Here is a 20,565-nt window from a genome sequence, read left to right on the forward strand (position 1 = left end):
GGGTTTTCCTCATTGTCCCTCTCCATCTTTGATTCTAGCAGGCATCACGCTTACGTAAGTTCTCTCTCTATTTTTTTTGCAGAACTACGCTTTCATTTTGTTGGTTTGATGTGTTTTTGTTTTGTTTAACTTTATCTCATCATCTAACAATAGATTTGATCTGGTTTGTGTTGTGATTCAAATATTCTATGTAAAAGTTTTAATTATGTCCTCCAGTAACTGTTGGTGGGATCTCCTGCAAACCTATGATGCACGGAAACGGAAACGGAAACGGAAAACGTGAAACGTGATTTTTTAAAAACATAGGAAACGGAAATGTGAAAAAAACGTGTAAATATTAAAAATATAGAACCATATTTATAAATATTAAAAATATAAGGGCATATTTATAAATATTAAAAAGGATAATAAAACATAAAAATAATTATAAATTATAAATACATAAACTAATTATTGATATTAAAAAATTTAGTACTGCATATCTATTATATATTAAAAAATTAGCACTACATCCACTATATAATCAAACCTTCCTGAACCCACCAACTAAATAATCACACCCCTCATTTACTTTACCGAAAAAAATAATAAATAATAAAACCTTCTAGAATCTCCTCCATGGCACTCAAAATGGCATACAAAAAGATGAACAACGCATAACGCGCACAGCAGAACAGAAGGCGAAAGAAGAAAACGAAGAAGGCGAAAGAAGATACCTGCTGTTTGCGTTTCTGGTGATCGATCGATTTCTGAAATTCAGTATCAATATTCGAATTGAAGAAATTAAGAGAGAGGTAAGGTTTATATAGATTTAAAGAACGACTTTTGAACTGATGAATTAAACGTATCAGGAATCAAATTTCAGTTCATGAATCTGGAATTCGAATAGGTTTTACACAGTTGAATTTGGAAACGCGTTTCTAATTTGTGTTATTTACAGAAACGTGCCCGAAAACGGATCGTTTCCGTTTCCGGGCGTTTCCGTTTCCCACATCTTGTGTAAACGTAGAAACGTTCCGTGCTTCCTAGCTGCAAACCAAAAGATTTCCAAGTGCCATATTTGAATGAATTCAATTTTACATCCTAATCAGTTACTTTTTTTTTTTTAGTTCTTAGGTTACTATTTTGGTGTGGAAAACCTCTTGATTCCTTAGGGATCCAGATTGTTTTATAATGGTCAATCTTCTCAAGATTGAGTATCTAATTAACTTCTGCCTGTCTTAACCCGAGTTATAGGGGGGCATTTGCCCCCCTTCACCCGGGAAAAAAAACCAAAACGACGTGGTTTTGGTAATTGAAACTAAATAGCGGAGGACACCAGACAGGAAAGATAAATTGAATACATTCAGTGCCTCACATCACCGCTCTCGACCCTCACATCCCTGCTCTCCCTCCCCAAATCGCAAAACGCACAGCTCTCCTCCTCCGTCCGACCTCTCTCCCTGCCTGCCTCCGGCCGGCCGTCCGCCCTCCGATCTGCTGCTGCGGCTGTCCCTCCCTGCCAGGTTAGTTTACTTGTTCTTTTTCTGCTTTAATTTAAATTTTAGGTTAAATTAGTTTTAGGTTAAAATCATTTTAGGAAAATGGATATTGATAGTTTGTTTTGTTTATTTTTAATGTTGGTTAATGGATATTGATTGATAGATTGTTATTAATTTTAGGTTAATTGAAATTTGAATTGGTTGAATTGATTTGGTATTATTTATTGATTGAATCGATTTGGTATTTATTGAATTGAATTGATTTGGCATCGTTTTCAAGCTATGACAAATCGTAGATGTCAATTGACACCTCGTAATCGTCGATCTACTTATCATTAGAAGTTTTTTTTTAATTTTAAGACATTTTGTATCAAATAGCAATTATGTACTAAAGTATATTTTTTTCAATTAATATTATTTTGTCTAAAAAAAATTTTACATAGAGTTTCGCCCCCTCCCTCAATTCCTGGATTCGCCACTGGTTATAGTTGATTCAGAGTCTCAAATTATAGTCAATGCCATCACCTAATGAGCATCATCATTAGAAATTTTTAAAAGGTGTGATACTACTGGTGTGTTTTATCAATGATGAAGGCAAATTTAACATAGCTGATTTTGTTCCAAACCCAGAAAGCGAGGAAGACCATATTTTTTTCACTATGCACAAATTTGTTGGTCTCACTATTAGAGCCAGAGCTGCCCAGAGGCTCACTTCATTTAATCATTCAAGGTATGTTCTTTTGATTGTTGTAGTGGTATTTTCGATTTGGTTTTAGCTGCAAAGTAAGGCAAGTTAAATTGAGCAATCTTGTTATGATCATGTTTAATTGGTTGATTATATAAATGTTGTGTTACATTGTGGAGGTAAATATTTCTCTTTAGGATTATGGTGTTTTTGCTAAGCACCAAGAAAACTTGAGTGGCCTTCTTATCAGAAATTTAAATTAACTATTTTCCCCTCTATTAGCAGATCTCTCCATTCATTTGCAACCGTAGAAGCTGAAGAGATATCAGCTTCTCAGCCAGCCGAAGTAAACAACTTGGGTAGGTTCTAAAGTGGCTTCCTTGTGATTCATTATTTCGACAGTTAGTTACTTTTTCTAAATTTTCTGTGCATTTGACATTTTTGTATAATTATTTGGCCCTTTCCTAATGTGGCTTCTTAATGAAGAGTACCCAGATCATAATTTTGTCTTAAAAAAGCTGTTTGAATATAGATCTTCCTTATTTTAGTGCAGGGGAAATGGACAGGATCTTCAAGTTGGAACACAATTTTGGATCCTTTAAATGGAGAGCCATTCATTAAGGTTGCTGAAGTCGATGAAAGCGGAATTCAGGTATATCCTCTCAGAACATCATAGGATGTTGCAGTTGCCATTTCATACCATACCTTTCAGTCATTTTTTTAGTTTCCGTGTTGTAGTTAGACCAAATTTTTTGGTTTCAACTTCTTATTTAATGCTATGTATCTGAACTAATGTTCCTCAAACTGTTGGATTAATCATGCAGCCATTTGTGGAGAGCTTGTCCAAGTGCCCTAAGCATGGACTGCACAATCCCTTTAAATCACCAGAGAGGTTTGTGTTTATGTGAACTTTTCTGCCTTCTTTTGTGGCCGTAATTTTGTTCTTTCCCCCTTCGTAACTTTTGGAATTCTAAAATGTTAAGAGTGTTATCATAATTCTTTTTCATTTTATGAGTAGCAATATTATTATATCGTTTTATTATGTTTTGCAGGTATCTTTTATATGGAGACATATCTGTAAAAGCAGCCCACATGCTTTCTCAGCCGAAGGTAACATGTCTTGGTGCTGGGATGACCATCCTCTTATCTTGTTATTGATTTGAAACATTCAGTATTCCTTGTTGTTCTATAGAAATTCTTAGTGCTACACTAACTTCTGTTTTTCTTTCACAATTTCAGGTAGCCAATTTCTTCACCCGATTAGTACAAAGAGTGTCTCCAAAAAGTTACCACCAAGCTCTTACTGAAGTAACTGTTACTCAAAAATTTCTAGAGAATTTCTGTGGTGATCAGGTAGATCAATATTACTCCATTCATGTTCACTGCTATTTAGTTATTTCAAAATTAATTTGGATTAGTTTCCATATGAACAAATGGATCAACTTCGAATTATATATCTGACTTGTCCGTTTTTGGGAGAAACATGCCTTTGGCCTAAACACTAACTAACCAAATCTATTTATGGTTTTCTGTCAGAGAATAATAAAAGCTAGTTTTGGGCCTTAACTATGAGCTTCAAACTTTTAGCTCAATTGATTTCTTGACACATTCAAATGAGGTACTGCTATATTGATTGTGGTAGATTTCTGAAATGATATCTTTCATGAACAGGTTCGCTTCTTGGCAAGGTCATTTTCAGTACCTGGAAACCACCTGGGACAGCAAAGTCATGGTTTTCGATGGCCTTATGGCCCTGTAAGTACTAAATTTTGTTCTTTCAATTTATAATTAACTATGAAAAATCGTTTATTAAGGCAAAAGCTTACCTATAAAGAAATGTATTGTATAAATTTCTTTCTTGTACGTCAGAGTTTAAGTTTCCTTTCGATTAAGAAAAATGAGGAAGATAAAAGATATTATTTTAGTTAAAAAAAATTTCCTAATCAACAATCAGGTCTCGATCAGCTTTGTTATTTGGAGCTTTTTGCTTCTTTTTTTAAGGATGTCGTTTAGCTTATCTTCATGAAAAAGGTAAAAAGGAGAAGAAAGTAGAAATGATCATAATCCCTAACATAACATTGTTTTCAACATAATTTGTTGATATGCTGAGTTAAGTTGGGTCAGTAAACTAGGTATTTATTAGGTCAGTCAGTTTGAATCTTGTCAAGTAAATTTGTTTGTGATCAATTGGAGCTCTTGTACATAAAACTATATTAGGCATGTACGTGAATGATATCATTGTTTACATATCTGGACGGCTTGTTATGCAGGTTGCAATTATTACTCCTTTCAATTTCCCATTAGAAATTCCAGTACTTCAATTGATGGGTGCACTATACATGGGCAACAAACCCATTCTCAAGGTTGACAGCAAGGTACGCTCATAGTGCTTGCAGAAATTGTTTTTGGTGATGTAGTGGCATAAAGATATAGTTTTTTTGGTACTACATGAGTTGATCCGTAATATTAATATGAACAATTCTTCAGCAATTAAAAATCTTCTTGTTAAATAGAGTGATACTACTGAATGAAAAGGAGAATTATGCAGTTCACAAAACATCTTTCTCGAGTTAGATGAATTGAGAGATATAAATGATGATAATTATATACAAAGGCCTCAAGCCGAGATGCATTTTGGTAGCTTTTAAAATTATTTAACCACTCTTATATCTCACACTCACCTTCACATTATCATACAGGCTTCCCTGTATTGGTCTAGTTTTCTCTCTGCCTATCACGCGGCCTAATAATAAAAATTCTAATAGGTTTCCATTGTAATGGAGCAAATGATGCGACTTCTCCACTACTGTGGGCTGCCAATGGAGGATGTGGACTTCATAAATTCTGATGGGAAGACGATGAACAAAATATTGATGGAGGTTGGTTCTGCATTAATTTGACTAGTTTTATTTTGTATCTGTGCTGCAACAATCTTTGCTAATTAATTGACCTTTTATGCTCTTTCTTTTGCAATATTATTGTTGGTTTGTTACTTCACTTGCTTGAGGTAGTTATTTCTATTTTTTTTAAAGAAAGCTTTGTCTGTTTTGCATGCATATAGAACATGTTTGTGTCATATATTGAACACGAAGTGTTATATGTGATTGTTGCAATATGATTCTGAATCTTGACAGAATTGAATCAATGGATGTGGATATAAATTGCTGAAGCTGAACATAAATCATATTCATAGTCGCGAAAAGCGTTTGAGAGAAAAAAAATCATGTTTGCATTTTTACAGGCAAATCCACGGATGACACTTTTCACTGGTAGCTCAAGAGTTGCAGAGAAATTGGCTGTTGACTTGAAAGGTCGTGTTAAATTGGAAGATGCAGGATTTGACTGGAAAGTTCTAGGTCCTGATGTTAATGAGGTATTCTTTTCCTTCTGATTTCTTCTTATGTATTTATGCAATTCACGGATGTTGATGAGTCATCAATGTTTTGTGTTTCTGAATGGCAGGTGGATTATGTTGCCTGGGTTTGCGACCAGGATGCATATGCATGCAGTGGTCAGAAGTGCTCTGCACAATCATTGCTATTCATGCACGAGGTTACCTATTTCAGTTGCACGTTTCTATGTTTGGTTGGCTGTGCTATTGTTATGATCCTTTTTGATTTATTTCTTTTTCTATGTTGTCAATGTACTGTAACATATAACAGAATTGGTCCGGGACATCACTTCTATCTAAAATGAAGGATCTTGCGGAGAGAAGAAAGTTAGAAGATTTGACTATTGGCCCTGTTCTCACTGTAAGTGTATAAAGTACTATTAAGATGTTCTTTTCAGCTGATGTCGCTCTCCCGTTACTTTCACAAACCATTTAATTATGGAGTGGTGTTTATTGCTTGTAGTTGAAGTAGTGCGTTTAATCATATTTTTAAGAATATTGATCTCGGCTTCTCCTACTGCAGGTTACAACTGAAACAATGGTAGAACACATGAACAAATTGCTTGAAATACCAGGTTCAAAGGTACTCTTCGGTGGCAAGCCTCTGGAGAATCATTCCATCCCATCCATATATGGTGCTATAAAACCAACAGCCATTTTTGTTCCAATTGAAGAAATATTGAAAGAGAAAAATTATGAGGTCGTGACCAGAGAGATATTTGGACCATTCCAGGTAAAGGAGTAAAGAAAAACTTACTGTGTTTCGTTTATATTTTCCTCCTTTTCAGTGACTTTTCGCAAATTTCATACATATTTTGAAATTTAGGATGAAATGAGTCCACGAATATACTTGGAAATAGCTGTTTACTCGAGGAATTTTTATATGCTTATAGAAGGCATTGATATGGCATCTAAGAAGCTTGGAAACTGTACTAGGAAAAACATGTGAATGAATAATTTGATGCTAACATAAGTTAATAATGTATTTTTCTCATAGATCGTTACCGAGTACAAGAAAGACCAATTGCCACTGGTTCTGGAAGCACTCGAGAAGATGCACGCGCATTTAACAGCTGCTGTGGTTTCAAATGACCCTATATTTCTGCAGGCAAGACTAAAACCTGAACATTCGGCTTGTGTAGTTAATACAAAAACTAAAATCTTTTCAATTTGTATATATAATTGCAGGAAGTTATTGGGAACACAGTAAACGGAACTACATATGGTGGATTAAGAGCAAGAACAACGGGGGCTCCTCAAAATCATTGGTATGTACCCGATCTGATCTGATGTGATGAGAGTGAACATAGTAAGTAAAGTAGTATTGGGCGTTAAGAAAATTGTGATGTGATTGACAGGTTTGGACCGGCAGGAGACCCGAGAGGTGCAGGAATAGGAACACCAGAAGCAATAAAACTAGTATGGTCTTGCCATAGAGAGATAATATATGATTTTGGTCCTCTCCCTAAGAACTGGGAAGTTCCACCCTCTACTTAGTGTAGTAAGTTGCTCCTAGTTTTAGCTTTAGCTAGCTTTGAAATAAAAATGGAAGCAAATTTTGTAGGTTGCTCCTAGTTTTAGCTTTAGCTTTAGCTTTGAAATAAAAATGGATGCAAATTTTGTTGTGTTGCGGCTATGTTTCATTTTATAATGCTGATTTTAGGATTTTTACGTACTAACTCGATTTCCGTTTTTTGGTCTGGGGATTTAATGGTTCTTGTTTTCTTTCAATTGCTTAGAAAGGTGTTCTTTTAATTGCAGAATCCGGGACTTAACGTATGTTAGAGGACCGTTTAACTGAGTCTGTTGGAAATTTTATGGAGGTCCAATTGGGGATTTCACATAGTTTAGGTAGTTGATTAACCATTTCAAGAAATTGAGGACTCAATTGATTTATGAATATAGGTTAGGGGTTAATTTAGATAAAACATTATAATAAATAAAATATATTGAGAAACTAGAGATTAGTTGAAAACTTCATTCTAATCTTGGCGTTTTGGTTATTAGTTTATTAGAATTAGTTCAAGAGACTACATCTTTTATGAACGAGAATATCTTATTTGATTTTCGATGAAGAAAGAGCAATAAGTGATAAAGAAGAATAAATGAGTGTTTGTTTATTCCATTTTTTCATTCTGTTTGCTCTACTGTTACCGTTTTTCAACAAACATTAAACTGTGACAACAAACAATATTCAAACAAATGGTTAATGAAACACGACGTGACTATCTTTCTTTCTAAACTGTGACTATGCTTCGTTTCCTAACTCTTAACCAAAATTATGTTTTTTAAAACCATGCATGGTATATTTTTTTTTCCTCTCGATGTGAATTTTTTCCCCTTAGAGGAAAATCGGAAGTATCATCTATGTTTTTGAAATAAACATAATTTTGGTTAAAAAATGAGTACGTAAGAAAGAAAGATAGTCACGTCTTATTTCATTAACCATTTTAATGTTAGTGAGCAATTTCTTTTAATATACAGTTTTATATAACTCCGCCTGTGAGGGTTACTTGGTGGCCTTTACAGCCGGTCTCAAGCCCGGACAAAGGAGGAGGGTTGCGGTCGGTTTGTGGCGGCCAGCGTAAAACTTAGCCACATCTTATGACATGAACCATAATATAAATATCGTTGGAGCGTTCCCTACTCAGCAACGTGCTGCACTTCCTAGACCCGGGTGTAGTGATAAATGTGCAAGGGTTGCTAGGTCGTCACCCCGAAGCGGCGCGCCACCCCAGGACCCGGGGGTGGTGTCAAATATGCAAGGGTTGCGGGTAAATAAGCTAGTCCATGGTAATGGTAGGGGTAGGGGTAAGGGTAGTAGGTTACGTTTTGGGACATGGAACATAGGTTCTTTGACAGGAAGATTAGCTGAAATTGTAGATGTTATGAAGAGGAGGAGAATAAATATATTGTGCCCACAAGAAACCAAGTGGGTTGGAGCCAAGGCTAGAGAGATAGCTCCTTGGGGTTATAAGGTTTGGTACTCAGGAAAAGATAAGGGTAGAAATGAAGTAGGTATTCTTATCGATAGGGAGTATATTGATGCTGTAGTAGCGGTGTCTAGGAAGAGCGATAGAATTATGAGTGTTAAGCTAGTGATAGGGGAAGAGGTTGTGAATGTCATTAGTGCATATGCGCCACAAATAGGATTAGATGTGTCTATAAGACAAGCTTTTTGGGATGACTTAGAGGAAGTGGTGCAACAGGTTCCTAGGGATGAAAAAATGGTACTGGGGGGTGATCTCAATGGACACGTGGGTTCTAGGCGAGATGTGTTTGCGAGTGTTCATGGAGGGTATGGTTCTTAGTAAGGAGTGCTTGGAGAAAGAGTTATATTGATTGTAAGGTGATCCCTGGTGAGAGTACGACAACCCAACATAGAGTAGTGGTGCTAGATTTTCGAAGTAGGAAATGTATAAGAAAACAAACACCACAAGTAGAGACTAAGATTAAGTGGTGGAAATTGCGAGGGGAGAATCAACAAAAATTTGTGGATGAGATGACCAAAAAAGATATTTGGACTTGCAATATGGATTCAGATATAGACTCGATATGGAATAAGATGGAGCATAGTATAAGGGAAGTAGCGAAGGAAGTTCTAGGGGAATCTAAAGGTAGCATGCCACCGGGTAAGGACACATCTTGGTGGACAGAAGAAGTACGACAAGCAGTAAAGAGTAAGAGAGAATCCTATAAACTATTGGGGAAATGTAGGAGTGACGAGAACTACGAAAAATACAAAGAGGCTAAAAGGGAAGTAAAGAAGGTCATACGAGATGCTAGAGCAAAGGTGAATCGGGATCTGTATACAAGATTGGATACGAAAGAAGGGAAAAGATACATATATAGAATTGTTCGGATGAGAGATAGGAAGATGCGAGATCTCGGAAAAGTTAAATGTGTGAAGGACGTGGACCAGAAAGTCCTAGTTGGAGATAAGGATATCAAGGAACGATGGAGGTCCTATTTTGATGACTTATTTAATGGAGATCGCCAACAAGATGTTGGAGATATAAGTATCCATCACGATATGATAAATCATGAATGCATGCGGAGAATTCAAAAGAGTGAAGTCAAAATGGCATTAAGTAAGATGAAGTTAAGGAAAGCAGTAGGACCTGATGGCATCCCTGTTGAGATTTGGAGATGTTTGGGAGAAAGAGGAATCGAATGGTTGACGACGTTCTTCAACAAAATTTGGAGAAACAATAAGATGCCATCAGAATGGAGGAAAAGTACCTTAATCCCTTTGTATAAGAACAAAGGCGATGTCCAAGATTGTGCCAACTATCGGGGAATCAAATTAATGAGTCACACTATGAAACTTTGGGAGCGAGTGATCGAACAAAGGCTAAGGAGGACGGTGAAGATCTCGGAAAACCAGTTTGGCTTTATGCCGGGAAGATCAACTATGGAAGCCATCCATCTAATGAGACCATTAATGGAGCACTATCGAAATAAGAAGAAAGACTTGCATATGGTTTTCATTGACTTGGAGAAAGCATATGATAAGGTACCAAGGGAAGTACTTTGGTGGGCCTTGATAAGGAAAGGCATTTCGCGGAAATATATTGACATTATAAAGGACATGTATGAGGGAGTATGCACGAGTGTACGTACTAGTGTTGGGAAGACTGAAGAGTTTCCTATTACGATTGGAGTGCATCAAGGTTCCGCACTAAGCCCTTGTCTTTTTGCCATCGTTATGGACGAACTAACAAGTTCACTTCAAGATGGTATACCATGGTGCATGCTGTTTGCAGATGATATTGTGTTGGTTGATGAGACGAAAGAAGGAGTGGAGAGGAAGTTGGAACTATGGAGACAAACTCTAGAATCTAGAGGCTTTAAGTTGAGTCGAAGTAAGACAGAATATTTGGAGTGTAAGTTTAGCGGCCGTAGGAGTAGGGAGGCAGGGACAATCACCCTAGATGGGAGAGTTGTTCAGGCCTCGGATTACTTCCGGTATTTAGGATCTATTATCCAAACGGATGGAGAAGTAGATGGAGATGTTGCTCATAGGATTAAAGCTGGTTGGGCGAAGTGGAAGAGTGCTACGGGTTTCCTTTGTGATCCCGGCATGCCTAATAGATTGAAGGGATAATTCTACCGAACGGCAATTAGACCAGCATTGTTATATGGTACGGAGTGTTGGGCAGTGAAACACTGCCACATCCATAAGATGTCGGTGGCGGAGATGCGTATGTTGAGATGGATGTGTGGTCATACGAGAAAGGACCGGGTGCGTAATGAAATAATTAGGACAAAAGTAGGGGTCACATCTATTGAGAATAAAATGAGAGAAAACCGACTAAGGTGGTTTGGCCATGTGAGACGTAGAGCGATTGATGCGCCGGTTAGGAGAACCGAAGAGTGGCAAAGGGATGTAGTGGTGAGGGGTAGGGGAAGACCTAAGTAAACTTGGAGGAGGGTGATCGAGAGTGATATGAGTTTACTGGGAATTGAGGAAAATATGGTAGTGGATAGGACGGAGTGGAGGGAGCGAATCTGTGTCGCTGACACGACTTGATTTTCACGATTTTATATGATGGTTCATGTTAGCCGACCCCGAATCATTTCGGGACTAAGGCTTTGTTGTTGTTGTATACGGTTTTATATATACAAATTGTTATTTCCTATTTCACTGTGAGAAATCATATTCTTCTGAATGTGATTACTTATAATTAAACTATATACAGATCATAACACGTAAATGTTTACAAATGTAACACTCTTCTCGAGCTAGAACATATTTATTTATTATGCTTAATTTGTTACAAACGATGTTTGCTCGAACGTATTTAGGAATTGGAGTAATATGCTTGCTGTATCCCGCAACACTGGTTGGTGTTCTTCACAATTTTGTATAATGCATTCAATGTGTGTTTTTTTTAAGCTATAAGAATAAAAATCATGTTATGGAAATCTAACAAAAAAGATTGTTAAATGATAATCATTTTATATATTTTATATGATTATATACAATTAGACATTCTGTGACACTTGGTATTTTATTCCTAACACATAAAAACTCTTATTTAATTTTATTTTGGTTACATTAAACCATGAGTTACCAAATTAGTTTGTTAACATCTAATTTAGTTACAAATTTTACGCATTTAATCTGTTTGACATTGTATTTTTTTTAGCAATTTGAAATAAGGTTCCTATGACTTTTTTATAATCATATTACACACACAAATTTTCTTTCAAACTATTAAAAATGTAATACGGACATAAATGAAATGAACAATAATATTTTAATAGAATTTTATAATCATTAAAAGCCTTTTGAACTTGCGGAACAAGTCCATTAATAAAATTTATTAACCAGTCTATTTAATTCGATTAATCATATTTCGATTAATTTATTATTTCGGTGGGTTAATCTATATTTCGGTCGGTTAACCATTAGTGACTTTTAGTAGCAAATATCACTTTAAATCTATAATTATTCACTTTAAAATAAATATATAATTACTTACGTATTAAAAAAAATATATTTTCAAATTTATTTTGACTTCGGAGTCTTTGTTCTTTCTTCCCCGCCAGAGGAGGTTCAAAGGCTGCTGTTAGATGACCTTTGGGTGTTAGCTTTCTGAGGATTATTCCCTCTTAGTTTTTTTTTTCGTGTTTACCCAAAAAAAAAAATCGCCAAAACAAATAAATTTTAAGTTATTTTAATATTTTTAACTTAAAAATTAAATATAAATATCTACATTATATATTTATATATTGATAATTAAATTTCTACATGTATTTATACTCGTTTTATATGCATCAATACATAATCGGTTTATTTTTTGGTTTTCGGTTTTTGAAATGAAAAACCGTAACCTAATCCATCGGTTACAGTTAAACTTATTTTTCAATTTGGAGGTTTCGGAAATCAATTTTTCGGTTTTTGGTTAGTTTTGTGTAGCCCTTTTAAATTTACAAAATGTCTCTTTAAACACACACATGCTTAAAGTAACGTATTTACCACTTGAATTTTGTCTAAAGTGGCCTATTAGCTCCAATGGTTTATTTACCAACTGGACTTAAATAAACTTATTTAAATTAATATACATTTTAATTTGTCTGAATCTGTCAAAAAAAATCAAAACAACCTTCTCTTTTTTATAGCTTTTTGATGTTTTTATAGATTTAGTAGTAAGATCATATAATTTCAAACCTGATTTTATATGTAATTTCCTCAATTTTTTTTAGACAAATTCAATTAAGCCAAAGAAAAACATCGTAATAGCAATGAATAATGCGTTTTCATCCCGACTAAGAAAGCAAACCAAATTGAAAACTATCAAAAGCCCAAATTGAATTATTTTAGTCAAAATTAATAATGGATTAAATAGTTCACCAATTATTTTATGGAACACCTCAAAACAATAAGAGCAAAAAACTTGTAGTTGGGTTCATATCTAATACACAGAAACAGAATCATTTATCTGCAAAATTTTGATCTTTCAATAAACCATGTCACCAATTAAGTTAAAGAGAGACTAAAAATGGCCACAACCAACATAAAAAACTTGTGCAACAATGTAAGGATTCAGGAGAATGATTAAAATAATCATAGCAATTAGCAGCCCATGCCACATTCATTAGCCATTCTCTATCACTGAATCTTACTCGCGGAGTTCCCGGCCATGTTACAGATCAAGGTTCGTTGCAGATTGGGAAGATGACTAATTTTAACCAATTCTGATCACACAAGTCATTGATTTCTATAGTAATATCCGCCTGATATATCTTTGTGACCTGATCGCTATTGTTGAGGCATCCGTGGTTTATATCCGAAATACATTCATCTGCCATGATGTCTGAAATTTTACCTTTCAATAACTCGCCGGCTGTTTCTACACTCACCTAAGTCCCCAGCTATCTCCGTTTTATAATCGCGGGACCTTTCTTGTCGTCGATCTTCAAATCCTCGTTTTGCTCCTCTGAAATTCCCAGACTTGCTGCCTCTATCATTCGTTCTTCGTCCAGAACGATCATTATCATCAAATCTTCTATTATTATTAAAACCCCCAGACTTGCCGCCTCTATCATTCGTTCTTCGTCCAGAACGATCATTATCATCAAATCTTCTGTTGTTATTAAAACTTCCAGACTTCCCGCCTCTATCATTCATTCTCCGTCCAGAACGGTCATTACCTTGAAATCTTCTATCAGTATCATGTGACCTACGAGATGGAGACGGAGTATCAAAATCGTCATTCCAAGAATTATTTTGATCACCCATCTTACTCTTGGATCTTCCCTTGGCATTTCGTCCAAAATCATCACCGCCACCTCTGAAATTGTCTCTTCTTCCATATCTACTTCCCCTAGAAGATACCTCATCATTCTCAAATTCGGAAACATTTTCCAAATCAGAACTTCTCTGATAATTTCTTCTGCCTGAACCCAGTTTATTTCCTTTCCTTCTGCTGGAGCCAAAATCATCATCAGCATCAGAGTCGAGCTCAATATCGTCATCTGACCCAAAAGTTAATCCTCTTGATCGACCTGTTTGGCCTCTACCTCTGCTTTTATGCCTGGCATCAGCAACATGACTAGATTTCCATTTCGGGTGCTTAGCAAGATCATCATCTGAATCTGCGTCAAGTTCATCATCATCAGAGCCAGAGAAAGTAGCATTTTTATGCATAGACCTAGATGGCTTTGAGTAAGATGCAGGGCTTTTCCTTGCATTAGCACGAAAATCATCATCACAATCTTCACCATCATCCCATTCAGATATCCCTGGTCGAGAAAAATTGTTTTGAGAAGCGCTCCGTGCATGATTATTGTTTCCGGAATCTACCTCATAACTGTCAACATCATCATCTTCATCATCAAAATCATCAAAACCTGTTCCATGTCTATTACGGCTAGGTTCAGAATATTCCCTTTCATGAACCATTGGACTTCTGCTGGCTCTGTTAAAATCATCAGGCCCTCTAAAATTTCCTCCCTCGGCTTGAGCACCTAAAGGATCTTCGTCCATTCGAGCAGGATCTGCATACTCAAACGCAGCAACATCTGCCCCATCTGATTCATTGTCATCAAAGTCAAAATTCCATGCATTAGAAACTTCTGAACGATCAGGAATCTTCTCCGCCCGTGTTTTGTGGATCGGCCGTCTCTCTTCCATTTTTTCTTCAATAAATTCATCTGGTGGTCGCTTGCAATCACAATGGAAGCATGCCATATTTCTCCTATAGTTTAAGAAGTTGCACCTGCCATCATACACAATCAAGAGGCAAGTTATTGAAATCAGGACATGAAACATCTACCAAAAGATGCCATCTCAGCTTTACCTCAAATAGGAATACACTAACCTTTATTCAAATAATTCAAACAAAAATACATGTCCAGTGCTTATAATGCTTCAAAATTGCAGTGGCGGAAAAACCACCAATGCTGAAATTGAAAAACTTACCCTGGGCATTCCCATTCTCCTGGAAGCAACTGTCTCTTGGGTCGTTTGGCATCACACTGTAAGCACACTGTGTTCTTGGCAAAATTCATGAAGTCACACCTGACACATAAATTCAATATTAACATACCCTCTTTAAGAACGAAGAGTTGAAAGAAAAAAGAAAAAGAATCAGACCAGGCTGATCTGAAACATATTTAAAAGGTTATATGGTAAACATTGTATTTAAGATCTGCTGCTCAAAGGCCTCTCACTGGGACATTATATAGATTCATAAGAAAAAGACAGCGAGTCCACTAAATATGGAGTTTAACATGGTTCAAAAGGAATTAGAATACTAAAGCAAAATCATAAACTTTCACATACTTGGGACAGACCCAATCCCCCTTTTTCATCTCAACATCATCACGTCCAACTCGTCGCTTTGGAGTAGGTGGAGGTTGCTTCACTTTTGGTGGGGGCTTTTTAATAACTGGAGGAGGAAGATTAGGATCTATCGGAACTGCACTTAGCTTTACAACCTCATAAAGTAATTTACGCACAGTAGTTCTGAGAGATTTTTGTTTCAGAAGAGACTTATTGGTTACTGATCCATTTATAGGATCAAAACCATATGCTAGCAGAACCCGCATGATATCAATCGTCCGTGCCTCATCTTCCTTATTCGTAACCAAATATGCTCTTTCACAAGAGGTTCTCAAACTGCAATTGCTACAAATCTGAAATACAAAAATATCAGCAATCACTCCAAAGATGCCATCAATGACGAAGTATAGTGAGAAAAACCAAATTTCCCCCAACCTCTCACCTAGTTTCAATTTAAAACCAGAACAATATTTTGTTGTCATGCAATACCTAATAACTATTGCAATTTGAGGACTTCGTTAGTAAACTGTCAACTACTAATAGAACATCTATGTGCGTTACATTATTGGTTGAATTAACAGTTTCTCAGAATCAAGAGTCAGGCAGAATATTATTAATAACAATAATATTATAAATTTTAAATCTATAGCATATTATTTTTATATTTTCTTTAGTAAATATTTCTAATTTTCCTTCTAACAATTTTTTTCTTTTTCAAAATTCAGAATAGCACACTGCCACATATAGAAATTAACTGATAGTCTTGATCACATGCACCTTAATGAACATGTAGAATTTGCTCATTCACCGTTAGATCTAGGCTTATTAGAATCATTCTAACAATTTTTTTCTTTTTCAAAATTCAGAATAGCACACTGCCACATATAGAAATTAACTGACCGATAACAGATGACATTGCTTGACCTTATGGTTGACATTGCAACAAAAATAAAATAAAATAGTGATTTATATTTGGAAATGGGATGAAAGGTTAAAAGGGATAATAATTAGGTATCCCTTAATTGTAATATTCTACAATTGCAAATTAGTTAGTCTAAAAACTTGAAACTGCAGTCTTCTTGCAACTAAATGCACGTGTATGAATGGTTTGATTTGAAATATCATTTTGGACAAAGTCAAAGTGATACATAGATTTTAAAGTATGTCTAGATTATCAACAAGAAAGTAACACTTACCTCACCTTCATCAAGGTGGACATGTTTCCTCAAAAGTTTTGAGGAGAAAACAACCTTCTTGTCCGCACTTGGGCATCCATAGCCAACCAAGATTTGGATATCCTGCCTCGACAGTTTCCTGAAATCGATTTTCTGTCCTATCAAATGTCAATCCTAGTGATACTGCTCGAAACTACGAGTCTAAGGAACTATATTACACTAAGAAACATTTGAACTGTGTAGCAATTAGGCATTCAAAATAAATAAGCATTAGAAGTTTTTCATTGAACTCGTTATAGAAGTCAGATGCAATTGATGTTACATCTAGCAATGCATTGCTTTGATAATAAAAACCGTCTCCGGAACTCACAGAAGTAACAAAACTAACAGTAAAACTTCACTGAAAACCAAAATATTTAGAAGTCCCTATCTCAACAAGCACCAGGCCAATAAGCACTTGTGCAGTTAAGAACCCTTCCATGGATAAACAAATACCAAAATTCACTATAATGCAAGGCATCCTCAAAGGCTAAAACCAAAAACAGTCTATTTTCAATTTGCAAACGGTTATTGATAAGCAGCCAAGCTCCAAATTACTAATTCCCACCCTACACAAATCTAATCCTACGCTCAGGCACTCGGTAGCTAAACTACAGGTATCCATTCTATCGTAGGTATTAAAAGCACAAGGAGAACTAAGATGCAAGGGGTCCTGAAGACTAGGCGCAAGGCATAAGGCCCAGGCTGAGGCATGCATGCGTGCCTGAGCGACACAAGGAGCACTAAAGAAAATAATATGTAATATCATAAATAACAACATATCTAAAATGTGACAAGTAGTCAAATAGTAAATCATATCCAATTATCCATAATCTCAATCATAAAATGCATAAAACAAATTCCAAATCAACTACTAACTGTTCCATAATCATAATTCACAATAAAAACTCTAAATTCAAAGACTAAAGTTCAACCAAATCCTAAGTTAATTAACTGATAGTCTAATAACTACTTTTCATCAATACTGTTCGTCTTCATTTACAATATTACTAAACTCTTCAAAATTGGGCATTCTTTTTGTGTGTGTGTTATTCTTTGTGATATTTTTGCCGTCCAAATCTTCTTTTTCATTTATTTCTTTTGTTCTAATTTGATTGCATCCCTAGATCATATAGATAGGAAAGGGCTGACATGAAAACATCCTAATTTTAAATTGGGACCCTAAACAACACTGTATATCTTCTAAATTTGCACCTAGGCACGCCTCTTGAACAGAGGCTGCCTTTTGACTTCTCAGACGACATGCCTGGAGCCGCCTTTTGAGGCTGAGGCAGGCCTTTGATAACTATGCATTCTAACGGAACACAACACCTACCCTACATAGATTCTCAATCCCAATATGCAGACCCCGAAAACACAGAGAACTGAACTAACCATTGCATTCCTTTCCCTACGGCAATACAGTCATAGAAACCAAAACGAGAATATAAACCACAAACCTGAATATATCGAACCGGTCTTTGCCAAAATTGACGCAAGCAGTCTGTACAGTTCTATAATCCTTAAAATCAATTCCAACCTCATCAGTATTTACTGTTCCATGTGTATCGAACCCAAAATCTTCAACCAATTTATCCTCATCTATTCTTCTATGATCAAAGTAATTCTGCTGTACTAATCTTTGCATCAAATCAATCCATTCCGGCCACGGGTGAACCAACTCCACCTCCCTTTTCTCCTTCAGCTCCACAGAGCTAGATGGGGTGAAATCCAAAGGAGCACTAGACTCGAAACCTTCATTTTGTGAGCTCACCATTTCCGGATTATTGTTTCTAGTAGTTTCTGGATTCTGATGCTGTTGTTGCACAGCATTTTTGGATTGGCGCCAAGCGCGAATTCTTTGAAGGGTTTCATCTTTGTGCTCACGATCACGTTCGATAGAATCAATTTGGTCAAAGATAAAGCTCATACGAGCAGAGAGAGAAGAGGGTGGTGGCGGTGGTGAGTCTGGTAAGGTGGAGTTGGTGGAGTAGGGTTTAAGAGTGAGGTTCCGGGAGTGGTGGAGCAAGAGGAAAAATGTAGCTCTGTTAGGGTTTTTGAAGGTTTGGGTGAAGCGTTTCATGAGGAGGATAGAAATGGCGGTTTGCGCCATTTGATTGACAGAGGAATAGATAGAGATATTAGAACAGGGCAAAATCCTGCTGCATTGAAGATGAACTAGGGAGAGGAACTAGGCAAAATCCTCTAAAACCCTCCACGATCGTCGAAAAATTAAGCTGGGTTTTAACAATCTAGTATGGGCCCTGGGCCTTGTTCGTTAAAAGTAAGATTATTAGTCCACTTATCTCATATATATATATCATTCATTCGATAATCAATTCTCTAACGATAATAATTATCGGGTTTGTATCGTATCAATTGAAGGGATAAGGTGCAAAAATACTCATAACGTTTATCATCAGGATCAATTTTATCCCTGACGTTTAAAATAATACGATTTTACCTCTAACGTTGGCAGCCAGGATCAATTTTACCCATAACATTGTCAATTTGAGACTTCTCAGTCATGAATCTTGTTATCTACACTTCGCATATAAGTCATTTTTATCTATTAATAATAGATCATAAATATATGATTAGACATTTAAAAAAAACATATGATTAGACGTGAAAAAAAAATTAAAATATATACTGTTTACTATACGATTTGGATAAAAAAAATTCAAAAATTTCGCCGAATTTATAAATATTAATCTCCAATTCTATTATTAAATCATATAAAATATGATTTTTTTTTTAAAACAACTGATATGCAATTGGTGCAGAATAATGAATAAAATATATCTGTTTTCTAATAATATCAGAAATTGACCCAACTTGCCAACATTTGGGATAAAATTGCTTTTGGCTGCCAACTTTAGGGATAAAATTGCATCATTTTAGACGTTAAGAGTACAATTGATTCTGATCATAAACGTTAAAGATATAAACGTTAAAGATATTTTTATGATTTATCCCATAATTTAATCTTAACTAAAATGGATTTAAAATCTAATTAATAAATCTTTAACTTATTAATATTTTATTGGATTCGTATAATGTATTTACAAGTTGGATGTAATTTTATTCTCTCGTTGTAACTTTTTTTCTTTATTGTTTTATTACTTTGATAACAGGCGACGAACTTCTGACCGGATTCCTTCCCTGTGGAGGGCGTCGTTAGGTTCGACGGGGGGAAGCTCCGATGCCAAAGTCAATATATGAATAATGAATAAACTGTATTGACAAGAGAAGAGTTTAAAGTGTGAATGTGAATGTGAATGTGAATGTGAATGTGTACCTCAATAGCTTGTGATGCAAGCTATTTATAGTCATGTGATCGTAACTCACAGTAACCAGAAAGTCTCCATTAATGTCCCATTAATGGCGGTTACGGATCTCCTTTAAGTGTGGCTGTTAGCTCATTAACGGTCCATTAATTGCCTTTATTGGGAATCGGCTCAACCGTTCGATGGGCAGATCGAGGCATGATGGCGGGTCTCACGGAGATTTGACTACGGATCTTGTGTGGCGGAGTTTAGGTGATCCGCCACTCGGATGACTTGCTTGATACGCCATTGCTTCCCAGACCGTCCAAATACGCGACCGTTTTGGTAAATATCCTCTTTGATCCTGTGGATAATATCCCGATGTTATCAGAAGTCCCCCCTAAGTTCCGTTAAAGTCCTTTAGGGCTTTTGCACTTCCTTGCACGCCGTCATGATGAATCGCATTTATTGTTGCTCTGTTCCAGACCTCTCACCGAACGACAGGTGTCCTAGGCGCGCTGCTCGAGGTAAGTGGTGATACCTTCTTCAACCTCTCTCTCTCCGATTCATTTGCCATTTTCCTTCTATTTCGTTCGAGTTTTTTCAGAGCTTTTTCCGGCATCAAGAAGCTACGAAAACTTCCGATTTTCCATGTAAGTGAAACTCTCTCGTCCTGTTTTCTGGGTTTTTATGAGTTCTTCGTCTGGGTCTACTATTGAGCTTTTTGATTTG

The 20,565-nt window shown here is 36.1% G+C and overlaps 2 protein-coding genes across 6 annotated transcripts; one reads left to right on the forward strand and one right to left on the reverse strand.

Moving 5' to 3' along the window:
• The first annotated feature begins 572 nt into the window (after nucleotides 1–572).
• LOC136205482 (probable aldehyde dehydrogenase) lies at nucleotides 573–7,236 on the forward strand. 5 transcript variants are annotated; one of them, XM_065996091.1, is made up of 18 exons: nucleotides 573–794; nucleotides 1,110–1,505; nucleotides 2,112–2,211; nucleotides 2,449–2,525; nucleotides 2,715–2,818; nucleotides 2,991–3,058; nucleotides 3,219–3,276; nucleotides 3,406–3,519; nucleotides 3,838–3,921; nucleotides 4,437–4,541; nucleotides 4,932–5,045; nucleotides 5,408–5,539; nucleotides 5,629–5,718; nucleotides 5,829–5,918; nucleotides 6,081–6,290; nucleotides 6,555–6,665; nucleotides 6,746–6,825; nucleotides 6,916–7,236. In XM_065996091.1, exons 3-18 carry the CDS (start codon nucleotides 2,141–2,143, stop codon nucleotides 7,052–7,054), a joined length of 1,647 nt encoding a protein of 548 aa, XP_065852163.1. In that variant the 5' UTR covers nucleotides 573–794; nucleotides 1,110–1,505; nucleotides 2,112–2,140; the 3' UTR covers nucleotides 7,055–7,236. The 5 variants fall into 5 exon arrangements, with proteins under 5 accessions (XP_065852163.1, XP_065852164.1, XP_065852165.1 ...); XM_065996092.1 differs by having other exon boundaries at nucleotides 1,237–1,505; XM_065996093.1 differs by having other exon boundaries at nucleotides 1,309–1,505.
• Nucleotides 7,237–12,873: 5,637 nt separating this feature from the next.
• Nucleotides 12,874–18,764, reverse strand: LOC136205683 (uncharacterized). The gene is made up of 5 exons (XM_065996389.1): nucleotides 18,025–18,764; nucleotides 16,547–16,664; nucleotides 15,351–15,703; nucleotides 14,988–15,086; nucleotides 12,874–14,784 (listed from the first exon to the last, which is right to left on the reverse strand). Exons 1-5 carry the CDS (start codon nucleotides 18,675–18,677, stop codon nucleotides 13,389–13,391), a joined length of 2,619 nt encoding a protein of 872 aa, XP_065852461.1. The 5' UTR covers nucleotides 18,678–18,764; the 3' UTR covers nucleotides 12,874–13,388.
• Between the last annotated feature and the right edge of the window lie 1,801 nt (nucleotides 18,765–20,565).

The sequence above is a fragment of the Euphorbia lathyris genome, chromosome 9 (assembly GCF_963576675.1).
Source record: "Euphorbia lathyris chromosome 9, ddEupLath1.1, whole genome shotgun sequence".
NCBI classification, from domain to species: Eukaryota; Viridiplantae; Streptophyta; class Magnoliopsida; order Malpighiales; family Euphorbiaceae; genus Euphorbia; species Euphorbia lathyris.